This window comes from Athalia rosae, chromosome 3 (genome assembly GCF_917208135.1).
Source record: "Athalia rosae chromosome 3, iyAthRosa1.1, whole genome shotgun sequence".
NCBI classification, from domain to species: Eukaryota; Metazoa; Arthropoda; class Insecta; order Hymenoptera; family Athaliidae; genus Athalia; species Athalia rosae.
Window position 1 is genome coordinate 1,449,234 of NC_064028.1, and position 19,760 is coordinate 1,468,993.

The 19,760-nt window shown below is 42.1% G+C and overlaps 4 protein-coding genes across 10 annotated transcripts; 2 read left to right on the forward strand and 2 right to left on the reverse strand.

Moving 5' to 3' along the window:
• Positions 1-6: 6 nt before the first annotated feature.
• On the reverse strand, positions 7-13,658 carry LOC105685605 (histone-binding protein N1/N2). Its single transcript, XM_012399867.3, has 3 exons — positions 13,197-13,658; positions 1,688-2,071; positions 7-1,557 (listed from the first exon to the last, which is right to left on the reverse strand). The coding sequence occupies exons 2-3, from the start codon at positions 2,069-2,071 to the stop codon at positions 418-420; spliced, it is 1,524 nt and encodes a 507-aa protein (XP_012255290.2). The 5' UTR covers positions 13,197-13,658; the 3' UTR covers positions 7-417.
• Positions 2,111-13,181, forward strand: LOC105685606. Of its 2 annotated transcripts, XM_012399868.3 has the most exons (5): positions 2,111-2,615; positions 3,857-4,087; positions 9,192-9,299; positions 10,152-10,289; positions 10,976-13,181. In XM_012399868.3, the coding sequence occupies exons 1-5, from the start codon at positions 2,537-2,539 to the stop codon at positions 11,233-11,235; spliced, it is 816 nt and encodes a 271-aa protein (XP_012255291.2). In that variant the 5' UTR covers positions 2,111-2,536; the 3' UTR covers positions 11,236-13,181. The 2 variants fall into 2 exon arrangements, with proteins under 2 accessions (XP_012255291.2, XP_048508878.1); XM_048652921.1 differs by lacking the exons at positions 2,111-2,615; positions 3,857-4,087 and adding an exon at positions 4,135-4,485.
• A 383-nt stretch (positions 13,659-14,041) lies between the features above and the next one.
• Positions 14,042-19,432, reverse strand: LOC105685332. Of its 6 annotated transcripts, none has more exons than XR_007277671.1 (9): positions 18,290-19,432; positions 18,061-18,187; positions 17,693-17,967; positions 17,343-17,489; positions 17,082-17,264; positions 16,842-17,021; positions 16,289-16,407; positions 16,137-16,206; positions 14,952-15,719 (listed from the first exon to the last, which is right to left on the reverse strand). XR_007277671.1 is itself a non-coding variant. In XM_048652920.1 (7 exons), the coding sequence occupies exons 3-7, from the start codon at positions 15,422-15,424 to the stop codon at positions 14,180-14,182; spliced, it is 531 nt and encodes a 176-aa protein (XP_048508877.1). In that variant the 5' UTR covers positions 15,425-15,719; positions 16,137-16,206; positions 16,289-16,510; the 3' UTR covers positions 14,042-14,179. The 6 variants fall into 6 exon arrangements, 4 of the variants coding, with proteins under 4 accessions (XP_048508877.1, XP_048508875.1, XP_012254737.2 ...); XR_007277670.1 differs by having other exon boundaries at positions 16,748-17,021; XM_048652920.1 differs by lacking the exons at positions 16,842-17,021; positions 17,082-17,264; positions 17,343-17,489; ... (1 more) ...; positions 18,061-18,187; positions 18,290-19,432 and adding exons at positions 14,042-14,380; positions 14,463-14,551; positions 14,701-14,785 and having other exon boundaries at positions 14,922-15,008; positions 15,356-15,719; positions 16,289-16,510.
• LOC125500350 lies at positions 15,725-16,510 on the forward strand. Its single transcript, XM_048652974.1, has 3 exons — positions 15,725-15,814; positions 15,883-16,215; positions 16,306-16,510. Exons 1-3 carry the CDS (start codon positions 15,725-15,727, stop codon positions 16,501-16,503), a joined length of 621 nt encoding a protein of 206 aa, XP_048508931.1. The 3' UTR covers positions 16,504-16,510.
• Positions 19,433-19,760: the final 328 nt, after the last annotated feature.

Consider the following 19,760-nt stretch of genomic DNA (forward strand, 5'->3'; position numbering starts at 1 on the left):
ACGTAATTATAGAAAACCATCGATTTTTTATTTACCAAGATCTAACTTATTAATTACAGCCTTATGTAGTTTTATATAATATACAAAGTCGTGATGAGCAGCTAGAACAAGCTTTTAAAATAACTGAACAGTATCAAGAATTTTCATTCTAGTTAAATGAGTAATAAATAAGATACGATTAAAACACATGACCAACGAGAAGAAAAAAAATAATAAAAATAACAAAACGTATTGGAAAGATGGACGTTACTTATGACATTGAAAAAACAAAAAATTCTAACACAAAAGAAGGAATATTTATGTCGTTGAGAAATTAAAAAATTTTAACACAAAAAAAGGAATATTTCGTTGGGATCTGAATGGTTTGTAAAACTTATGTAATGTTGCATTTTTAATGACATAACAACTTACCGACAGTTAGACAGGTTTTTCAGGCGTAGACTTCTTGCTCGGCGATTCCGTTGAATTGTCAGGCTCGTCTATTTTACGTTTCTTACGCACCAGATGCGATATGTCGGTAGCGGATTTTTGATTGACGGAGCTTGTTTCTGCAGTGCTTGAACTGGCACCGTCGCTGCTTGGTCCTGCACCATTTGGAATATAACCAGCGGCTACTTTATTCTTTATTCCTTCTACCATAGCTTTGCACGCTGCTGCTTTGAAATCTGTAATATCTGCGATCTTCTCTTCAATTTCCGGTAGCAGTTCCTTCAGTTCTTGGATTTCTCCCTCCACGGTGTAGAAAGGATCATCGTTTTTGCGGGAATCTTTAGACTCGTTCAATTGCTGAATGTGGGCTTGCAGGAGCGACGTTGCTTCCTTAAACTGCTCGATGCTTGCGTCGAACTCGTTGGCTAATGAATAAGCTAATCCGAGCTGATAGTATGTTTCAGCGATAGCTCTCGGATCACAAGGTTCAACTTTGGCCAGAAGGTCCAAACATGCTTGCAAGTCGGTCAATGCTCCTTGCTGGTTGCCGCTCTCCATGCCAACTTCCCCGAGCAATCTGTGAGCTTCTGCCAAATGTTTCCATCCGGGTGGACCACGTTTAAGTAGAATCAATTTTGCTGATTCCAAGACTTCCCAGGCAAGCTGCAAATTGTTAATGTCCTCTTCATCTTCTTCCTTCGGATCATCCTCTACGTCATCTTCCTCGTTTGCTGATCCATCACCGTTTTGTGTGACTTTTTCTGCTGCGTGACCAGATGTCGACGCAAATGCAAGTTCGCTGGCTCCAATCTTTTCTTTAGACTCTGCTCCCTCGGGTTTCGCATCTGCCGCCTCGACTTCGTTGGCTGCATCACCTTTTTTTGAGACGCCCTCTCTTACAGCTTCGTTCTTGGTTGCTTTGTCGTCCGAAGATGTTGATTCCACTTTCTCTTCCGCACTATTCTTTAATGCTGGGCTATCAGCCGTTTTTTTGTCATCCTCCGAAGTTTTATCGTGTTGATCAGCGATTCCAGAACTAGAGTCCGCCTTGGGTATTTTCGAATCACTGCCTTCAGGTTTTGTCGAAGAATCTGCTTTTGCGCTAGCTTCGTTATTTGCTAGAGCTTCCTAAACGAACAAAACATCGAATTTTGCGTAAATCATCAACACGTTCATCATAAATAGCAAACGCTCACCGGAACCACCAAAGATTCGCTCTCGTTCGTGTAAATATGGGACTGAACTGCGATGTGCTTACCTTCTCGGCGTCAGTAGCAGCACCGTTGGATTTCTTGGCTACGGGTTCGTCGTCGTCAGCTTCGTAATCAGTTTCCTTTTCGTCATTTGCATTATCCTCATCTTCGTCATGTTCCTCTTCAGCCTCGATCTCATCGGAACCAGGAACTGCACCGCCCAATACTCCAGTTTCTTCTCTGGCCAAAGCGAGCAGAGCTCTGCCGTACAAGAGATAGGGTTCTCCCAGTTCATCGGCGGTGTCTCCGTGCTTTTGTGCGAGGAGTTCGCAGGCCTGAGCAAGAGCAGTCACTGCCATTCCATAATCACGAACCAAGAGGTGACGTTTACCCTGGGATATGGCTGCTATGGGGTCGGTGAAGATTACGTTATCTGCTACGTCAGCCATCTGAAAATGTAAAAAAATATAAATGGTTTAATCGAGAATGATCTCCTTTGAATTTCACCTAAAATGCAGGGATTAGTAATTATTGTGACGAGTAAACCAAAACGATCATAAACGAAGACAAAACACCGGAACATCTTTTTCAAATCAACGTTAGAAAGGGGCGAATCATCCCTTCGTACAATTGCTACTTAAATATAGTTCTAATGTTGGATCTGTTTCCAAAATACCCTCGCAGCATCAGGGGGTTGGCGCCGCGCGTCGTCGTCGTCGTTCGATTTTCGCACCCCCGTCGGTGCAGATGGCTCTCTGATCGCGTAAAATAACCACCCCCGCGTTCCTTCGCCCCATCGGCATCGCCGACGCGTAGAATCTGCGACCCCTGAAGCGACGCGAGTTCGCAGATTGTTCGCAGTCGAACGTCAGGACGAGTTCAGTGGTTCAGTGGGCGGCTGGGGTCGGGCAGGGATGGAGCCGTCTCGTGTTCCCGGAGGACCTGCGCCTCGACTCGGTTTTCTGTTGGCCACGTTGGCCCTCACCATGGCAGGTCAGATAATAATTTCGATAGAATGTTCCCATAAAACGAGGACGTGTCGTTGCCTCGAAGTGGTTCCAATTCCGAAAACGTCGGCGAAATATTTCAGCTTCGATTCTTTTTATTTCATATGCATTGGCTAGAGATTCCGAAGCGTATTTATTTCGACACTCGTCATTGCATGATTTGAGATAAAAACACGTTAATAATTTGTCGGGATTTTCAAAATTAGGTAAACCACTTGAACGTCCAATCGAAATTGTTCATTTTTATGTCTTTTTTAACGCGGTGGAAGACCATTGTAGGACGATGCGACTTGTATTAGTAACTCAACCCTCGTGACGCATAAAAATCCTGCTAGTCTACGGAACAACAAAAACGCATTTAAAATACATACCCCGCGGGAGAATAAAGGTCGTACTTTTTTAAACTAGAAAAAGAACATCAAGATTTTCAAACTTTATAGTTTCAAGTATAACAGCCGCATTATATTCAAACTTTAATTTATAATTCCCATATATAACTTGACTTTTATTTAAGCTTGTGGTTATTTTAATCTCTTCAATTGTACGCGAACGTTATTTTATTTTATTTTATTTTTTCTTTAGAAATAAAAGGGGGCGATATCCTAAGAAAAAAGGAAAAAAAATTCAAAAGCTTTGATTGAGTGAGTGGTCACGATGTGCAGATCGCCAAATTTCCGCATTGAGATTGTTCGATGTGTGGAAAAGTGGAGGGATATATATATATTTTCGCGGCTATAGAGCCCGTGGGTCGGCGTCGTTATAACGTTAACCCGCCTTGTTTTCAAGTGTCAACTTTCCGCCTGATGGATCGAGAAAGCTTCGGTCGCTTACAAGTCACTTGTCGTAAATCTTAAGCGACGTCGGATCATCCATCAATTTAAGTTATGGAGATTCCAGAAAAATTCTCATCCCTCTGCAGGAAATTTCTTTTTTACTCTCCCTCTCGTATACCATTCACGTCATCGTATATCGCCGAGCTAATCCCCTCGATTCTTTAATCCGAAAAAAACCAGCGTCGGATTATCAGTCAACAATAATCGCTCTCCCGAGGATAATTCGCGGGGAGAATGAATCCTCCTCTCGTCCCCCGAGATATCCGGATAAAAACGGAGCTTGTGAAACGATTAAAAAAAAGAAATAAATAAATAAAGAAATTGTTCGGACGGGATTCGATTCGCCAAATTCGACCGTTCGCAATTCACGCGAAACACACGTTCGTCGTTGCAGCTACCGGTATGTTGTGCGGTGCGATAATGTCCGATCACTGGGAGGAGGTCACTTGGGACAAGGAAGTTCTTATGGGACTGGCCAACATATCAACCCCCACATGGTACCTCGACGGACAGATAGCCATGCTGGAACCGCACCCTGGACACAAGCATCATTATTTTCACAAGCAGCCGGCTTTCCTCGTGCCGATGCACGGGGGTATTTGGACGCTCTGCGTGTCGCTCACTGGTGAGTAAAAACCAAGATCGGTAATTTCGCTCTGATTGAAGATTTTTTTCGACGACGATTTTTCGAACCGACCGCACCGCGTCAACGGGTCGACGATTTCCCGCAGTGTTTTCGGGACGCCAAAACTCTACGTCGACAATGAGATCCGTCGGTCGAGAAATTTGGAGAATTTCGAGTTCGCCGCGGGGCGGTTGCAATCCCCAAGTCTACGCGAAACTTACCCCGTAAATCTGATAAGTATATTCCATCATTTATATTGAAAACTTTAATCGCGCGAGTTCCGTTCGAATGACTTTCGTTGCGCCGAGTGATCAATACGCAAACTTTCTAGTGCAGAGGCTCTTTTCTCTTTCAGGGATGAATAGCCGCCGAGGTTCGTGAATAAATCTTCACGTACGGTACGTTACCTCCGAGATATTTTGGCAAGTACGATTTACCCCGGTATAAAGCGTAGCGTACGCGTACGTACATGTATAACGATATTAGCCAACCCTTGGGAATTCGAGCGCGGGGGGGGAGGGTTTGAACCGGAGGCCTAGCTATACCCGCGAATTTCTGGAACTTCTCCAGATTCGGTACCGAGCTCCGCACGCCATGTACAGAAGTTTCGTTCAGTTCTCAGTCGTCCCTACGAATGGACGTCGCTGAATAAATATTGCGTATATTCCAGCGAAATAACCGGAGACACGAGACGGTTGAATTTTTTTCTTATCCCCCTTTTACTTGAAAAGGGCGTGCGGGAAGTACGAACAAACGAGATTACGGAAGTGGGTATATATCAAGTATATATACCTACCCAACCTACGGGGGGATGAATAACGAGATTTTTTTTCTCTCTACCGAGGAACCGAAAATTACGTTTTCTTCGACTCGCGACGCGAATTCAGAGCGAAAGACACCCGCATCCGCTAATTTTCGCCACGCGAAAGGGAGTAGAGTGAAAAAAAGTATGAAAAGTTGTCGCCGTCGCCTCGTTAGATCCTTACCTCTACTTTTGAGGGCGTAAAATTTTTTTTTAAGACTTAATTAGAAAGTCAACGAGGCCTCGTCGTTGCTTAGCTGTCTTTTGGTCCTGCGAACCCTCGGGGCGAGTGGTCGTCGATCGAATTAAACCCGCACAATGAGATATACGTACACCAAACTTTTCGGGTTTCTCGTAAACGAAAAAAATAACTAAAACTTCACCCTTTTCCCTACGGGCAACGATAAACCGAAATTTCGTTCTTTTATTTCTATAACAAACTTTTACGGATGACCTTATCACGTTCATTCTCCCCCAGAGAAGGAAAAAAGTTGCGTGCTGCAGTTTCCAAATTTAATCGTACTTTTATCAGACCGTATTACCACGGAAAAAATTACAGAAAAGTTTCGATGATATATTTTTTTTTTTTTGTTTTACGAATCAAGTCCGGTCGTTTAAAAAAAAATGTTTCAACGGGATCGAAGGGTCGTTGAATAAATCGTATGCGATTTTATCATACTATCTCCTATACAACGTTTAATTTTTGGCAACATATTTTGTGAAAAATCGCGTGATACGAGGACAGGTATCGTACACCTGTACGCTACATTGCAACGGGTAAAAGTCGATTTTACCTACAGTATATTTAAAGCTCAATCGTGAAAGCAGCCACACTCTCATACAATGTACGGTACACACGTGTGTGTAAAATCGAGGGTAAACATTGCAATCGGTTATATTGGATGGCTATTTTGAGATTTAGGTGAGCGGGATCGGCGTCGATCGTGTATTACGACTCTAGGTCGATCGTGCGGATTATACGTATACTAATGTCACGTGCGACGAAAGTCGTGTAAAAGTTACACGAGGCCAGCGAACCTTGACACTGACCGACATACGGCTGTGCAACGAATCATCGATCCTCCGTACGATCGCGATCCAAATCACAGGTACTCCGAACTGACAACTGCACCCCGACCTCAAACGCAAATGCCGTAACACCCTCCCTTCCTACGTTTGCTATACGGTGCAGCTGCATCGAACCGTTTACACTATATACACCGGTAGACACGGTCCGGAACCTTGACCGTCTTTTTTCGGCTCCGGATCTCGGATAAAAGTCCGAAATAATTTTCAATATCCGATGGATTTTCTCCACGCCCGTACGAGATAATCCCCCCCCTCCCCCTCGCCCGGTAGCGAGCACACCGGCGGTGGCATCCGCTCTGGAGATAAGCCCCGAGGAAATCTGTCCCGTCTAGCCAGCTGTAAAGGGACGACGAGATCTTACAGATTGGAATTCTCCGCGTCCGTCCGACCCAACTTCTCGAGTGCTTATCGATGAATCTTTTGCCTGTCAACGGGGACCGATGAGAACGCGGAATCGTTTTGGGTTACACCGATTGAAATATAGAATACATCCCGCGGAGATTTATTATAACGGTTCATCAATCGTTACGTGTACGATAAAAATTTCACAGATCGTCGATCGATCTTATCGTCGCGAACGCACGACCCCTGCGCGCAAAGGTTATTCTTCGGAGACACGAGTCCGCGAGTATGGTATCACGCGATAGAGAAATAAATTCCTCCTTGTGTATACGGATCTTTTCTTCTCGAAATTTGGGGCAACCGAATCGGCCGGATAAAAGGTGCATTCCGAATCTCGGCAAACATATATTTTTGTACATTTGTTTTTTTTTTTTTTATTTTCATTCGTTCGAGTAACTTTTACGTTTCATTTGTGTACCGCCGGCGGTGATATGCACGGAAATTCTATACGGGATAGACCTTTGCAGTTGTGCAGAAAAAAGGAGAGAGAAAAATAAATAGATAAAAAGAAAAGAAAAAAAAAAAAAAAGGTTCAAGTTCTATCGCGGATATGTATAAATCCAATTTCATTCGGTCGTTATTTTATGAGAGGGAGAAAAATATGAAAATAAAGAGTAAAAGCGCCGCGGGGTTTTCGGATGTATTTCTGCATACGTGTGCGTATATACCTATCCGGTTTTTTCGTTGAGCGATGAAATTTTTTTTCAAATTTTTTTGTCGGGGGTTGCGGCGTTGGGTAGTTACCCTGTCCTAATTGGGGGGTATGGAAACCGGCCGTTCATGCGGTTCCGTTATTGAGATTCTTCCCCGGCTTTCCAGCTTCTATATTAAAGGAGCCGAGTTGCTTCCCCAGAAGGGGGAAAACTATTTCAATCATTTCAGAGGGTCGGCGATTATTAAATCGTTCGCTCCGATTATCCTTCCAACGATAAGTGAAATCTCTACGTCTCCGTACTTATAGGAACCCCAAAATCCCACAAGGTGCGAACATGCGTTGAATTTGTGTCGCGAAATTGAATTTTATCACCAGGCAGTTCAACCGAACTCCACGATTACAGGAGCGTATGGGAGAAGTGAGAAAATTCTTCATCCCTTATTTTTCTAGCTCCGAGCAACCTGGAATTATCCAAGTTACAATCGAAGCGGTGTTTTCCGACCTAGGGATACAAGGTGATGTTATATACGCGGGCGTGTTGGTCAAACTGCGAAATTTAATCACCCGGGATTCCGATCAAATTATCATCGATCACTTCCGGCAACCGTATCACTCGGCGAGGGTAGGAATTGCCGGAAATTCGTAGAGGGTTACGCGCGGTCGCGGTTCCGTATATATATTATTTTTCAACGTGTACGAGTTCGAACATTCGTGATAAAAATCTATCCAAAAATCGGGGATAAATCTTTGCCTCTCGAGGCATATTTTTTCCAAAGACGCATTACATCTCGGTCACGTTTGACACTTCCTTTACGTCGAAACGGTGCTGGGGGATCGAGGATAAAAAATAAACGAATAATAAAGGATGCGCGGTTGAAGAAGGGGATTCGAAAGATGCGAAATAGGTAGGGGGGAGGGGTATGTAAAGCGCGGTATTATATTGCGGGGATGTAAACGACGTCGGGAAAGGTATAACGGCATCGTGTCACGCCAAGCACGGACCATCTCCGCGGAATTCGCTTACAGGTACGACGTAACCGCGCGTTGATACACATCGTATACATGTATCGTGTTCGCTAATCAACGAAACAAAATTATTCGCTTTTCCAGTTTTTACCACATAGGCGACCGTGCCGCGAACCGCTTATCTCAATTATGATCCGACGACTTTATAGTACCTACACGCCTCCGTTAACATACGAACGAGCTGCGCGGGCCCTTTTTTATTTTACCTTTTACCCTTTTTCGAATCTCGTCGGAATTATAGGGCGTGTACAATTTGCATACATTTTATATATCTTAGGGCAAGTGGAACGATCGACTCGCTACGCGAGGATACTTTTGTATACCTGCGCCCGGTGTTTATTCATTTTCCTCTAACGATGTTGTTTTTTTTTTTTATTTCTTTTTATTCCAATTTTTTGCTCTCTCGTATATTTCTCCCGCCCTTTCACATTATTCAATCTCTGTAAAAAAAAAAAAACCGTGGGAAAAATAAAGCTCCTCTTTACCACCCTGTATACACAACGTACCGCCGTACGAATGAATATCTACATTATACATGAGTAGGTAGCATTGCTTGAGCCAATTTTTTTTTTTCGTTTTTTTCCCTCAACTTTCCGCACTTCGTATATCAAATAAACCCCGGATAATCGTCTTATTAATCGCGAATTGAATAAATAGAATTGAATATACGTGTGGCAATAACAGAAACGATATTGCGGTCGAATTTTCCGGAGAGCTTAATTTTCAGGAACGGAAACGGCAGGGGTAGCAACGCGGAGCTCGAATTGACCTAAAAACAGGTGAATCCGACGCACCGCGATTGGTAAAACGTACTTAAACCTGATTCCATCTAATCGGGTTAGGTATATGGGGCCGGGGTATGGGAAAGTTCCGATATTAAAGTTCTGCGGTATCCGTAGCATGCAGTGAGAATTGCCGATAGTATCCCCAACCCTCTTCTGGCTCGTCGTTCGCCCATTATGGGCTGACGGTACTACACACGTATACGCGCACGTAATTTTCATGCTAGCAAAGTTTCCCTGGCCGGCGTTCATAACTTGATTTTCGGATTACGTAGAACGATACGGGGACGGACGAGGAGATATTTCGTAATTTTCATCGAATTATCCTTTCAACTTTTCTCTGTGCAGAGGAAGAAATTCAACTACTGGGTCAGGTCGGCTTTCCGCAGGATAAATGCATCAATTATTTAACCCCCGACGAAGCGCACGAAGAGATTCGAGCTACGTGGCAAAACAGTGAGTAAAATTATCCTCAACCTCTTCTCCTCTCCCTTCTCGCTTTCGGAAAAATTCTCCCAATTTCGTCTCGATATAAGTATTCTTTCTTCTATACCGCTCTCGATTTTTACCTCATGTTTTTTCTGTCTACAAGATTATTTTCACACGAACCACGACGGTATATAAGAGCAACACTTCGAATCTCTTTTATCGACGTTCGTGCGAAAAACTAAACACGTTTCGCGTTAAAGCTGAGCTTACGAGTCTGCCTGTACAGACTTAAAAAAGAGAAAAAAAAAAAAACAAAAAAAAAATGAAATACACGGTGAACCTTGTTTGAAAAGGATCGAAGTATAATCGTTCGACGAGAGCCGGGGGGTCGCGCGAATTATGTACGAGCACGTCGAAGAGTTTGGTAAATGGCAAATAATTAATTTTCGAAGAAAAAAGAAAATATATATATAACGCGCATATTCTGCACCGTGTATTTCTATGCATGTACGTTTACGAACGAGGGGTGGGGGTGCAAAAAGCAATTCGGGGTGAGAGGTGGATTAAAATAAAACACAGCCGAGATTAATTCCCGATTTAATTAAAGCTCTCTCTATCGTCGTCGCGAATTTATTTATTTACTTTTTTTTTTCTCTCTTTTACCCCCTTCGTAATCAGTACTTGCGACTCGCTGCTTGAAAATAGCTACGGGGCTAGACTTGGCGTTTAATCGAGAGTTCGATCAAAATTGGACCAAGAAAATACAGTAAATAGACAAAAAGTCGACACCAGTCAACCGTCGGTAGTCTTAATTTGTTGCGAGTAATTATCGCGTTTCTTTCGATTTTTACTTTTTCGCTACTTTCTTTCTATTTTCAGGAATGCAAAATCTGAGCATATCCTGTTCCCTGGTTTGCCTGATCGTGCTCACATGCGCGGCCGTTGTTGGGATCTTCGGTCTTTGCAGGCACCAGATATCGGCGGTGCTCGTTACAGGAGTTATGTATCTTTTGGCAGGTAAGCCCGCTAGCCTCACGACCTCAAAAACTTCCAAGGTTGAACTTTCTACGCGATGACGTCGTAATCGACCGCAGGGAAAATGACGGATGACATTACTGACCATCTTTCGACGTCCAGCCGTTTGAAATGAGAGAGAGAAAACGATCGGCACATTTTCACTTTTGTTCGGGGAGCGCGAGTGACGAGAAAAAGGCTCCCGGACTTTGATTAGCAACGGCTGGGGGGCGGACAGAGGTCGGACGTTTCGAGGTGAAAACGACGCGGGTCGTACAGAAAGTCAAGTGAAATCGTATCGCGGAAGGGCTTGCGCCGAGTCGAAAGTAAGAGTTGACGGTCATGAGCGAAATTGAAAGTGTTCGGATACCAGTTCCTGACCTGCCCGACGATCCTTCGAAAGTTGGCAGGTCACGAACGAAAGTGAAAACGCGGCACCCGCCGAGATTCTCGGTCGTTGCCAAAATGAAAATGCACGCTATGACGAATCGAGGCCAATGTCCAGGTGGTTAAGCGGAAATCCAGATGGATTCCGACAGGGAGAGAAATTGATAAGAATAACTCGGATGACCTTTTCGAGGGGTGAATTCGCTTTTTTTGACGTACGCTCGGTATTCGTGATCGGGAGTCGACGACGGAATTTCATACGAACATTGATATTCATTCCCTGTATGTGCCCGATGTTCCAGCGACATTCGCCCTGTTCACCCTCACGATAATCCACTTCAAGCGAGCCCAAGACCGGGGGACCCGTGTGCTGGACGGTCCGGAGGATGGGGTGGTGGGAGGCCCCGTGCCAAAGAGCGTTTTGAAGGCCCGCAGGTTCATAACATCGTGGAGTTTGGATTTCGGATGGGGTGGGGTGACCCTCTGCGCTCTGGCTTCGGTCGCGTGGATTTTACTCAGCAAAATAATGCGGTTCAGTCCCATAGCCGCCCTGATTGCGTAGCAGTGGGAGGCCTTTGAGGTTTGAGATCGACCCGGAAACGGTAACGGTAACGGTAACGGATGCGTTAGAGCTGGATGCAGGAAAATCGGATGCCCCATTCGACGCCAAAAAATCGGTCAAGCGATTGAAATGCTGTGATTCACCCCTGACCACAGCCACGTGCGCGCACGTCTTCTCCATCGATGTTTGTTCTAACGTATATAAATATACACGGTGCATGTTCGAGGTTTTATATTTCGCGTTACTGTAGCCAAAAGGGTGAATCAAAAAAAAAAAATTTCTCTAATCAACTTCAATATGCGTGAAAAGTACAAATCTGTGGCACAAATACAAAAAAAAACCTTTTTTTCTTCATTATTTATACATAATTATACATTTTACTTATATTAAAGTTGATTAGGGAGAAAAAAAAATTTTTCGATACGCTCTTTTGGCATTGGTAACGCGATTTATTAACTACAGTGAAAAATCAACCGACTCTATCGTGTCTCGAGGGATCGGGAGAAAAATAAACCTTTCCACTTTTCCACGGGATTTTTTGATTCTTCTAATCTTTGCGGGAATTAACTGACTGTCGATACACCATTTGGGGATATTCGTTGATCCGAGGGTATTTTAAATTTGGGATTTTAGCGCGAGCATTGAAAGGGATTATTAATAATCGTTAGCAGACAGGACTGCCTCGAAGGTCGCATATAAAAAAATTAAAACGGAACTAAAAACAGAAAAAAAAATAATTGCGCCGACAAATTTTGTCGTGCAAATATCACACGGTAACATAATACGTTACGACTACAAATGTTCCATACAAAATGATCGTTTACAAGGATCAATATCGCGCATCGAACAAAACCAAACACATTCATACTATGTAGCTTTCCCTGATAATACATGCTTCGCGCAATAATTGTAGTTGTTAGTATTTTCTATTTAACGCATTTCGCGGTAATAAAAGTAACGAAAAAATACGCTATAACGCTAACATTAAAATACTTACTTAGAAAAACTCAGTTTTAAAAACTGAAATTGAATTGAGAAAAATAAATGGAAGAAACTAAAATGAAAAAAGAAACTTTGTTGCATTAACGTAACGAATTTGAACCCTCCCTCCATTATGTATTGCTAACCATGATTATACATACTATATATATCTATAAATTTACTAATCAATGTACTCAGAATATCTTTACGCCATAATATCCAATAATGAATCTTTATCTTGAAAAGAAATAAATTGTCAGGCCAAAAATATATCCGGTGATATTTGATTCTGAGATAGGCAATATGCAACTAGGGTGAAAATGTAGGAAACAATAATGTATGGTCACCTACTATGTTATATCGCCTCTGACAGTGTAACACATGAACTGGTTCTATTCGAGTCGTCGATGAATAAGTAAAAAATTTGCAGGAACTCAAATTGTAACTACATCAAAGAATGCAATGTCGTGCAACGTTGATACTGAGAATTTTTTACTGGTAGAATTAGGTATTTGAATGAATAGCCGGGTATTCTACTTTCCGTTGGATCTCCAGTGTCATTGGCCAACGATTAGCTTTTATAATCAAGTGTAATATCTAGTAAACAAAAACGTCATTCCATAAGCACGTCCAGGTATTCGAATAGCCCTGATTAAATAGAGGGGAGAATAATTCGTCCAATATTTCATAAGCCATTGATTAAAATATTTGAAGGGAAGATGCAACGTGTCACGATTTTAGAAAAAACGTGGTCTCTCCTCAATCTTGAAAAACGGAATGTGATGATCACGGTTCCTTTTTTTTTTCTCGAATGATTCGACCGCAGCTATGATATATTTGTACGTTTATTCTACGATCAACAATGGATATGATAGTACGAATACAATTTACTCACCACAAGTTTAAGAGCATCGTGATTACTGATAGTTTATGATGAACATTAAACAAGTATTATGACCGGCAAACACGTTTACTCTTACCTCGATGTGTATCCTCCTTTATTCCAATTCCACACCTCTGAATGCCCAATTTTTTAGCCTCCTCAATGTTGCAGATCAACGAAAATCCGATGGGGTATAAACACGTTGGGAATAAGTCGGCTCGGGAATAGTTGGCCGATGTAAAATGTCCACTGCAAATTCTCCAACAACCGTTAGGTTAAAATTCTCCAACCGCCAGACCGGACTCCAGAACGTACCGTACAATGTGATGTTGGGACGAAACACCGGTGATCTGCGCATATGCGCAATGGCCAGAGCATGCGCAGATCCGTTGCCGCCAAAAAATACCTGGCCTCTTTTCGTGCTGATCAATTGAATGTACAGTGATGCTTCCAAAGAATATCTAAATTTACCTCAGCTGATGCTGTACATGAGATGATAATTGATCTCAGAACGAATCACTCGTTACATTAAAATTGGCAGGTTTTACTGTAAATTGGAATAACTTACGCAGAGCTCTGGTCACAGCGGCGTAGTAGGATTTCAATGACGGGTAGCGCTTTCTGACGCCAATTAAGGGTAGTTAGGTTTCAAAGGGGTGAAAAATACCCCAATAGATAGCGACACGAGACGGGCTCTACTTGCTTGCGCGGGATCGAGGGTGAAAGATAGCGGGAAAACTACAGCCTCAGATCACATCAGGCATGCCTGAATTCATACAATAGGAGAAAAAGGACAAAAAGTAGAAAAAAAATTCGCAGTCGCAATTAAATACTCGTATGGCCGTCGATTCCTTTGTATACTTACAGGAATTACTTTAGAAGAGTCCGGATGGTTCCTTCGAGTTAATTAGCAGACTGCGGTGAAAATTAACAACGACTTCATTTATGGAGACTTGAATTTTTAGAATTTATCGTAGGACGCTAAACACGGACAGCATACAATTTAAGTACGACATTTTAGGGGGGGTATTTTGTAGGGCGCATTTTCAAATTCTTCGACGCATATTTTCAATGCTCCTACTACAGGGTAGGCGTTCGCGCTTGGCTGTGGAAGAGGCAGAATACTTGCATCCAGTTATGTACAGCGACGAAGGCGAGCATAATCTCATCACGTTTTATGTGCAATCCGTCGAGAAAAAGTCTTATGAAAAATACGATGATCTCAACGAGTATTACGCAGAGCTGCATCAGAAGCCAGGGCGTATGTAGCATGGGGTATTCCTGAAAAGAATTGATTGAAAAATCTCAAAAAAGTGGGCTGCCCATGCGACAAAAATCTTTGACAATTGATTTGTTTATGCACCGTAATCGCTCCGAGCATGATTAACGTGTAATGTTCGATTCCGAGGATCGAAGTCATCAGTTTGAGATCCCTTTCGACGTCCATTGGCACTAAAATGGAAAAAGGTCTTTTTCTTAATTTTTTTCAGTGAATTCAGCTCAATCGAAGGAAAAATCGGATCGCAGATTCATTCAATCAACTGATTAATATAAAATAATACTTTTAGAAATTTTTTAAGATCACAAAGAGATTGACTCACCAACGTCACCTCCACGTTGTCGACTCGCACATCTTAGCAAGGATTTTGAGTTCATTATGCGAATTATATCAAAGCCTGTTATCACCTGAAAGTGAATCGCCATTAATTGATGGGGTTCCTACATCGACGAAGGTATTTGGATTAAATTGAAACGTAAAATGATCGTGAATATAATTCAACGCTAAAATTAATCCGGTAATTTTCGAATAAAAATAACTAACCGTTCCAACGAGTCCCAACATTATCACGTATGCCGAGGTCCCGAAGAAATATTGGTCGCAAATATTACAGGCGATTTTTCCCAAACGCTGGAATAACAGAGACAACTGGTTTATTTTAACAGGCAGGGACTCTGATTAACCTTCTTCGTCTATACTTATGTATAACGTTTCGAAACTCGATGCGATAGAAGGAGAACGGAATAAAAAATTAATGAGACAAAATCTTTGTAATATTATATCTATACAAATCCTGAGGAAGCGGCGGATTTTCGTCGACTACGGAATCCCATACTCCTTTCTCGTCTCCCCCCGATTGCGGTTACGACTTTAACATATCTGGATTAATTGATGACATTTTTCGCGACTTCCTTCTCGTTCTCGCGTCTTTTGACAGAATTTACCGACAGCTATGAATTGCGTCTTTGCGAACTTACCGATCTTTTATTTTTTTCCAAGATAGAACCGACACCGCAAAGGTTGCACTTCCTCGAAAATCGGCCCATTATCTTTTTGAAAAAGGATATCTTCTTAATCCCTCAATGCATTTCCAGACTAGAAATTTACGATATTTGCCTGTGCCGCATACACTTGGAAATTTTGAACCCATATACCTTTTTGAAATTGGTTGACATAGGGTAGAAAGAAAAGAAAAAAAATATACATGAAAAAAAAAGCAGACCGGCAAATCCTTTTTATCGTTGCTTCCTTCAAAAGCTCAGTCGATGTCGGTGCGAATCAGCTGCGAATGTTTCATGGCGACTGAGGAATTCAAAAATCGTTTCGAGGCATAATTCGGCCCTGAAATGAGAAACACTTTTACCGAAATCTGCAAGAATGAAGAAAATTATAAAAAAATTAAGAAGAGGCGGGAAGGGCGCGTTCGCCCGGTACCGGTAAAAGTTAAAAATTTCACGCTCCCTTTGCTCGCGCAAAATTCTTCTGAATTCAAAAATATGTTCAGGATAAATCGGGCGACTCTGAATCAAGAGACGACGATAAAAGCAGAATCTTTGAGTCGTCGAGTTCAATCAAAACCCAATCCCTCCGACTCACGAAAAACCGCGAGCTTTACTGTACTCTTCAAGCAGTTTTGCTTGCCAGTTCAGTTCTGGTGTTGAGTTACAGCGGCGTTCTTTATGGAAAATCAGAGTACAGATTACTCGAGAATGGACCGATCGTTAGCGATTTCGTGTCGCCAAGTCGCACCGTCGTTACCTTAAATCTCGGATATTCGGCGCCTTACGCCCTCGTCTCTTCGATTGCCGCCAGCATGTTGGTTTACTCCCTTGTAACGGTGAGGAAATTTGATAATATTAAAAAATAAATTTATGTCAAGAATTTAATGATTTCTTCGATTGATTAATTACCCTTTAACGAATAATAGAGGGACGCGCAATGGAGTTTTCCCTCGATGGTTTTATGCATGGCCGACATCGTCTGTGACGTAGGTGACGCAGCGGTGGCTATCTGGTTGTTTTTTGGAAATCTGAAAATCACGACAGCTATAATTTACACCGTTGGAACAGTCGTTATAATTCGTACGTCGATTGATAAATTTTACAGCGGTAAATATAATTTTTAAAAGTAATGATTAAAAATTATTCTTCAAGTCGGAGAGTTTTGGATGTGGTTGGGAGTTCTGGAGCTCTACGAAGACAGGAAATTCCGATAATTACACATCCGCTCATTTCCGAACCACGCAAAAATCGATTTCGTTCGACCGAAAGCAAACCTTTTCCTCGCCATACGTTTTTACATTCATAAAACTTTTATATTATCATAATATTTTACTATATATATGTATACGTATATAATATTACTCGTACTTTGTGACACGCTTCTTTTTACACGTTTTGAATAGAGTATTTTATTTTTATCATATTTTGGTTTTTTAATTTATTTTAGCACCAATCGCTGTACCGATGGATCAATGAACTATATCAAACGATCTTCTCCTCCTCCGTCTTCGGTTTGTCCTCTATTTTTTGGGACGCAAAATCCGGAGTACCCGATATCGTTGGACAGTCAAGATTTTCTTTTTCAGTAATCGCTCGGGAATCGTGCTCAAGTATTCGAACCCCTAGACACCTCGTCATCGATCTGAAAATCAGTTAAAAAAATGGCGTAATACGCGGAAGCATTTCACCTCACTATATCAACCTTGGGCAGAAATGAGCGATCGCTTTGTTCAGAATCGCTTCTTGATCTGGAAACTTTTCCATCGCTATTTGTCGAATCAGGTAATCCATGAAAGCTTGACACGGTACAGCGGACGCCTGAATATCCCCGTTGAATTCTACGGCCGCTGTTGTATCCTTTACACATCCGTTTTCCTCGTCATTCCTAAAAAAAAAAAACGGGTTTAGTCAAGATCGTTCGATAATTAACGAGTTCAATGATTGATAACGATGTTAAACCGACTCGCAGAGATACCCTTTGAGGTATTTCAGACTGTGATATAACGCGGGGTCCAAAGCTACTCCAGGATAATTCCACAGGACGTAAGCCCTGGCCGCCATTTCCAGAATTTTTTCATTAAGCTGATCAGAAATCCCAGCTAGTCTCGATCTACACATCACCAATGACAATGAAAATTTACACATCGTTGCGGAAACACGCATTAAATATGCATGAAATGGATTAAGCGTCACGTCCGTCATTTTCATCGCACTCCCTGGGCGCAACATTTTGACGAGCATCGCTTCCGATTTTACACGTATAACCCGCGCGTTATTTTACCACCCTATGAAACAGTAGGGTGATCAAATTACCCGTTGAAAAAGCGTTGAATCGGAACGTCGATGGTTTTTATATTCGAGTTAAATTCTTCCAGCTTTTTCCTGCTTTCTCTGTCGTCGGACGTCAATGCGCTTTCGGCCATCTCGCTTTCATTTCCAATCAATTGACGACGATCGTCCGAAATATCTAGCGACATTATATTGCCTGCGTAAGAATTACTCGCCTCATTTTTTCCTTCCGAGAGAAGCTTCGGACGAAACTTGCCGGAATCGGTTTGATTTTCAGCCAATAAATTGATCAAGTAAACCTGTCGTTGGAAAGAAGGCTGATCGTGAGTGTCGAAGGAAGGATCAATGAGTGTGATATACGTGATTATTTTTGGGCTCGAAATTTAACTGACGGTAAGATTTTTGTGAGTCCTCGCGGTGGTTTCGATGTAGCATAATTCATGAGGCTTCCATTTGTGATTCTCGTGTTTTATAAAGTAGATGTTGGGAAGATCGTTTACGTGTAGATTCCGCGACACCCTGAGGAACAAAATTTAGTATTACGTGTGACAATGGGCCTTACAAATTTGGGTCACATTCAGATCAAGTCTTCTGAATTATTGAAGACGAACGAAATTGTACCGACACCTTTCCCCGGATGGGATCATGAGGATGGTCGTGATGAGGGTGAAAAAAATTACACCAGCTAATGTCAAACAGCCGACAATAAAAGCTGTGAAAACGTGAGCAGGCCATCTGCCGATGTGTCTTACGGCACCCCGTGGAACCGCAGTTTTACATATCGGCTCAGAAGTGAATCGCAATCTTTCGGAATCCAGAGCCAAAACTAGCAGCGGTTTGTCCTCGTCGTAATCGGAGCCTGCGAGACAGGGTTCAAAATTCATTAAACGAATGAATTCGGGATTTTATTTTTTATATCACCTGCGTGATATCGAATATCTTTATTATATACCACGAGCCAGCTTGCGGGAAAATGAAATTTTGTTCTTTTTTTTTTAAAGACACTACGTGCGTCCGAAATGACGCACATTGCAGTGCCGCAATTAATCGGTTATGATTATTACCTTATTTACCTAGAAATTGGATGAAATAAAAAGGTGTCAATATAAACTAATGACAAACTATCATTTCAAACGATTTAACGATTTCCTCAACTAATTAAGAATGGCTTGATTGATAATTTCAGCAGATCCCAGTAATTCAGAAATTAAGACTCGTATAAAATTTTATTCGACGAGGACGTAGGTTTACTACAAGGTAGTCATATAGTAATTTCGAAGTTATATTAATAAAATTTATTGAATTTACTTACATTTCGTCTTCATCGTTGCGCGGCTATAGCGGGAAAACTAACAGCTTTGGTTGTAATTTAACAGCGTCGATATTTTCACTGTCGTCAGCATTTCGCAAACAAGGAAGTATGTCTTCGGGTGCAATACTCGCCTGTGATGAAACTGGATTTCAAATAAGTTCATACAATATAGCTGCTATAAAATAAAAGTCACCGCCATTGCTGCTCAGCTGCAGACAAGAGCGAATTCAGTCACAGTTGTAAAACCATGTAAAACCGAATAAACACGTGATCGCAATTCTTGATTTTATGTATCGAGATAACATTCTGACGACTCTCTGTTGCTAGAGTCAACTGGTTGAAGAATGTAATTTTTAAATTTACAAAATATCGCTTTTATCGGTTTCAGTCGTAGACCCACTTTGATTCTTCGCATGGGTCGAAATATTTGAATTTCTCAATTCACCAGCAAACTCGAGCTTTGCTGGAGTCAGCGTAGCCGGCAGCGTAGCGCTTTGTTGTGAGACGTCACCTTCAGGGCTGAGCAGAGGTGACGCCCCACAACAAACCGCGCGCCCTTGGCTACCTGACTCCAGCTAAACTCGGGCTCCCTCGTAGACCGAGAAATTCGAATATTTTGACCCATGCGAAGAATCAAAGTGGGTCTACGACTAAAACCAATCGATATGTCTCAATTTTTCTGCTCCCAAAAGCAAATAATCGATGATTACTCGATCGATTGCATGAGTAGATGATCTTAGCTTTCGGATTTGGATTCCTAGGCTGATTATATGTGAGATT

Bases quoted from the DNA above. Each gene is read 5' to 3' on its own strand.
- LOC105685332 (XM_048652918.1), bottom strand. From the start codon at position 18,552: ATGAATTTTGAACCCTGTCTCGCAGGCTCCGATTACGACGAGGACAAA. The intron at 18,188-18,289 runs GTACAATTTCGT...TTTGTTCCTCAG, and splicing joins CCATCCGGGGAAAGGTGTCG to GGTGTCGCGGAATCTACACG. The intron at 17,022-17,081 runs GTTGATATAGTG...ACTGATTTTCAG, and splicing joins ATCGCTCATTTCTGCCCAAG to ATCGATGACGAGGTGTCTAG.
- LOC105685605 (XM_012399867.3), bottom strand. From the start codon at position 2,071: ATGGCTGACGTAGCAGATAACGTAATCTTCACCGACCCCATAGCAGCC. The intron at 1,558-1,687 runs GTAAGCACATCG...TTGTTCGTTTAG, and splicing joins CTGCTACTGACGCCGAGAAG to GAAGCTCTAGCAAATAACGA.
- LOC125500350 (XM_048652974.1), top strand. From the start codon at position 15,725: ATGAGAAACACTTTTACCGAAATCTGCAAGAATGAAGAAAATTATAAA. The intron at 15,815-15,882 runs GTAAAAGTTAAA...AAATATGTTCAG, and splicing joins GGCGCGTTCGCCCGGTACCG to GATAAATCGGGCGACTCTGA. The intron at 16,216-16,305 runs GTGAGGAAATTT...AACGAATAATAG, and splicing joins TGGTTTACTCCCTTGTAACG to AGGGACGCGCAATGGAGTTT.
- LOC105685606 (XM_012399868.3), top strand. From the start codon at position 2,537: ATGGAGCCGTCTCGTGTTCCCGGAGGACCTGCGCCTCGACTCGGTTTT. The intron at 9,300-10,151 runs GTGAGTAAAATT...TTCTATTTTCAG, and splicing joins TCGAGCTACGTGGCAAAACA to GAATGCAAAATCTGAGCATA. The intron at 10,290-10,975 runs GTAAGCCCGCTA...CCGATGTTCCAG, and splicing joins AGTTATGTATCTTTTGGCAG to CGACATTCGCCCTGTTCACC.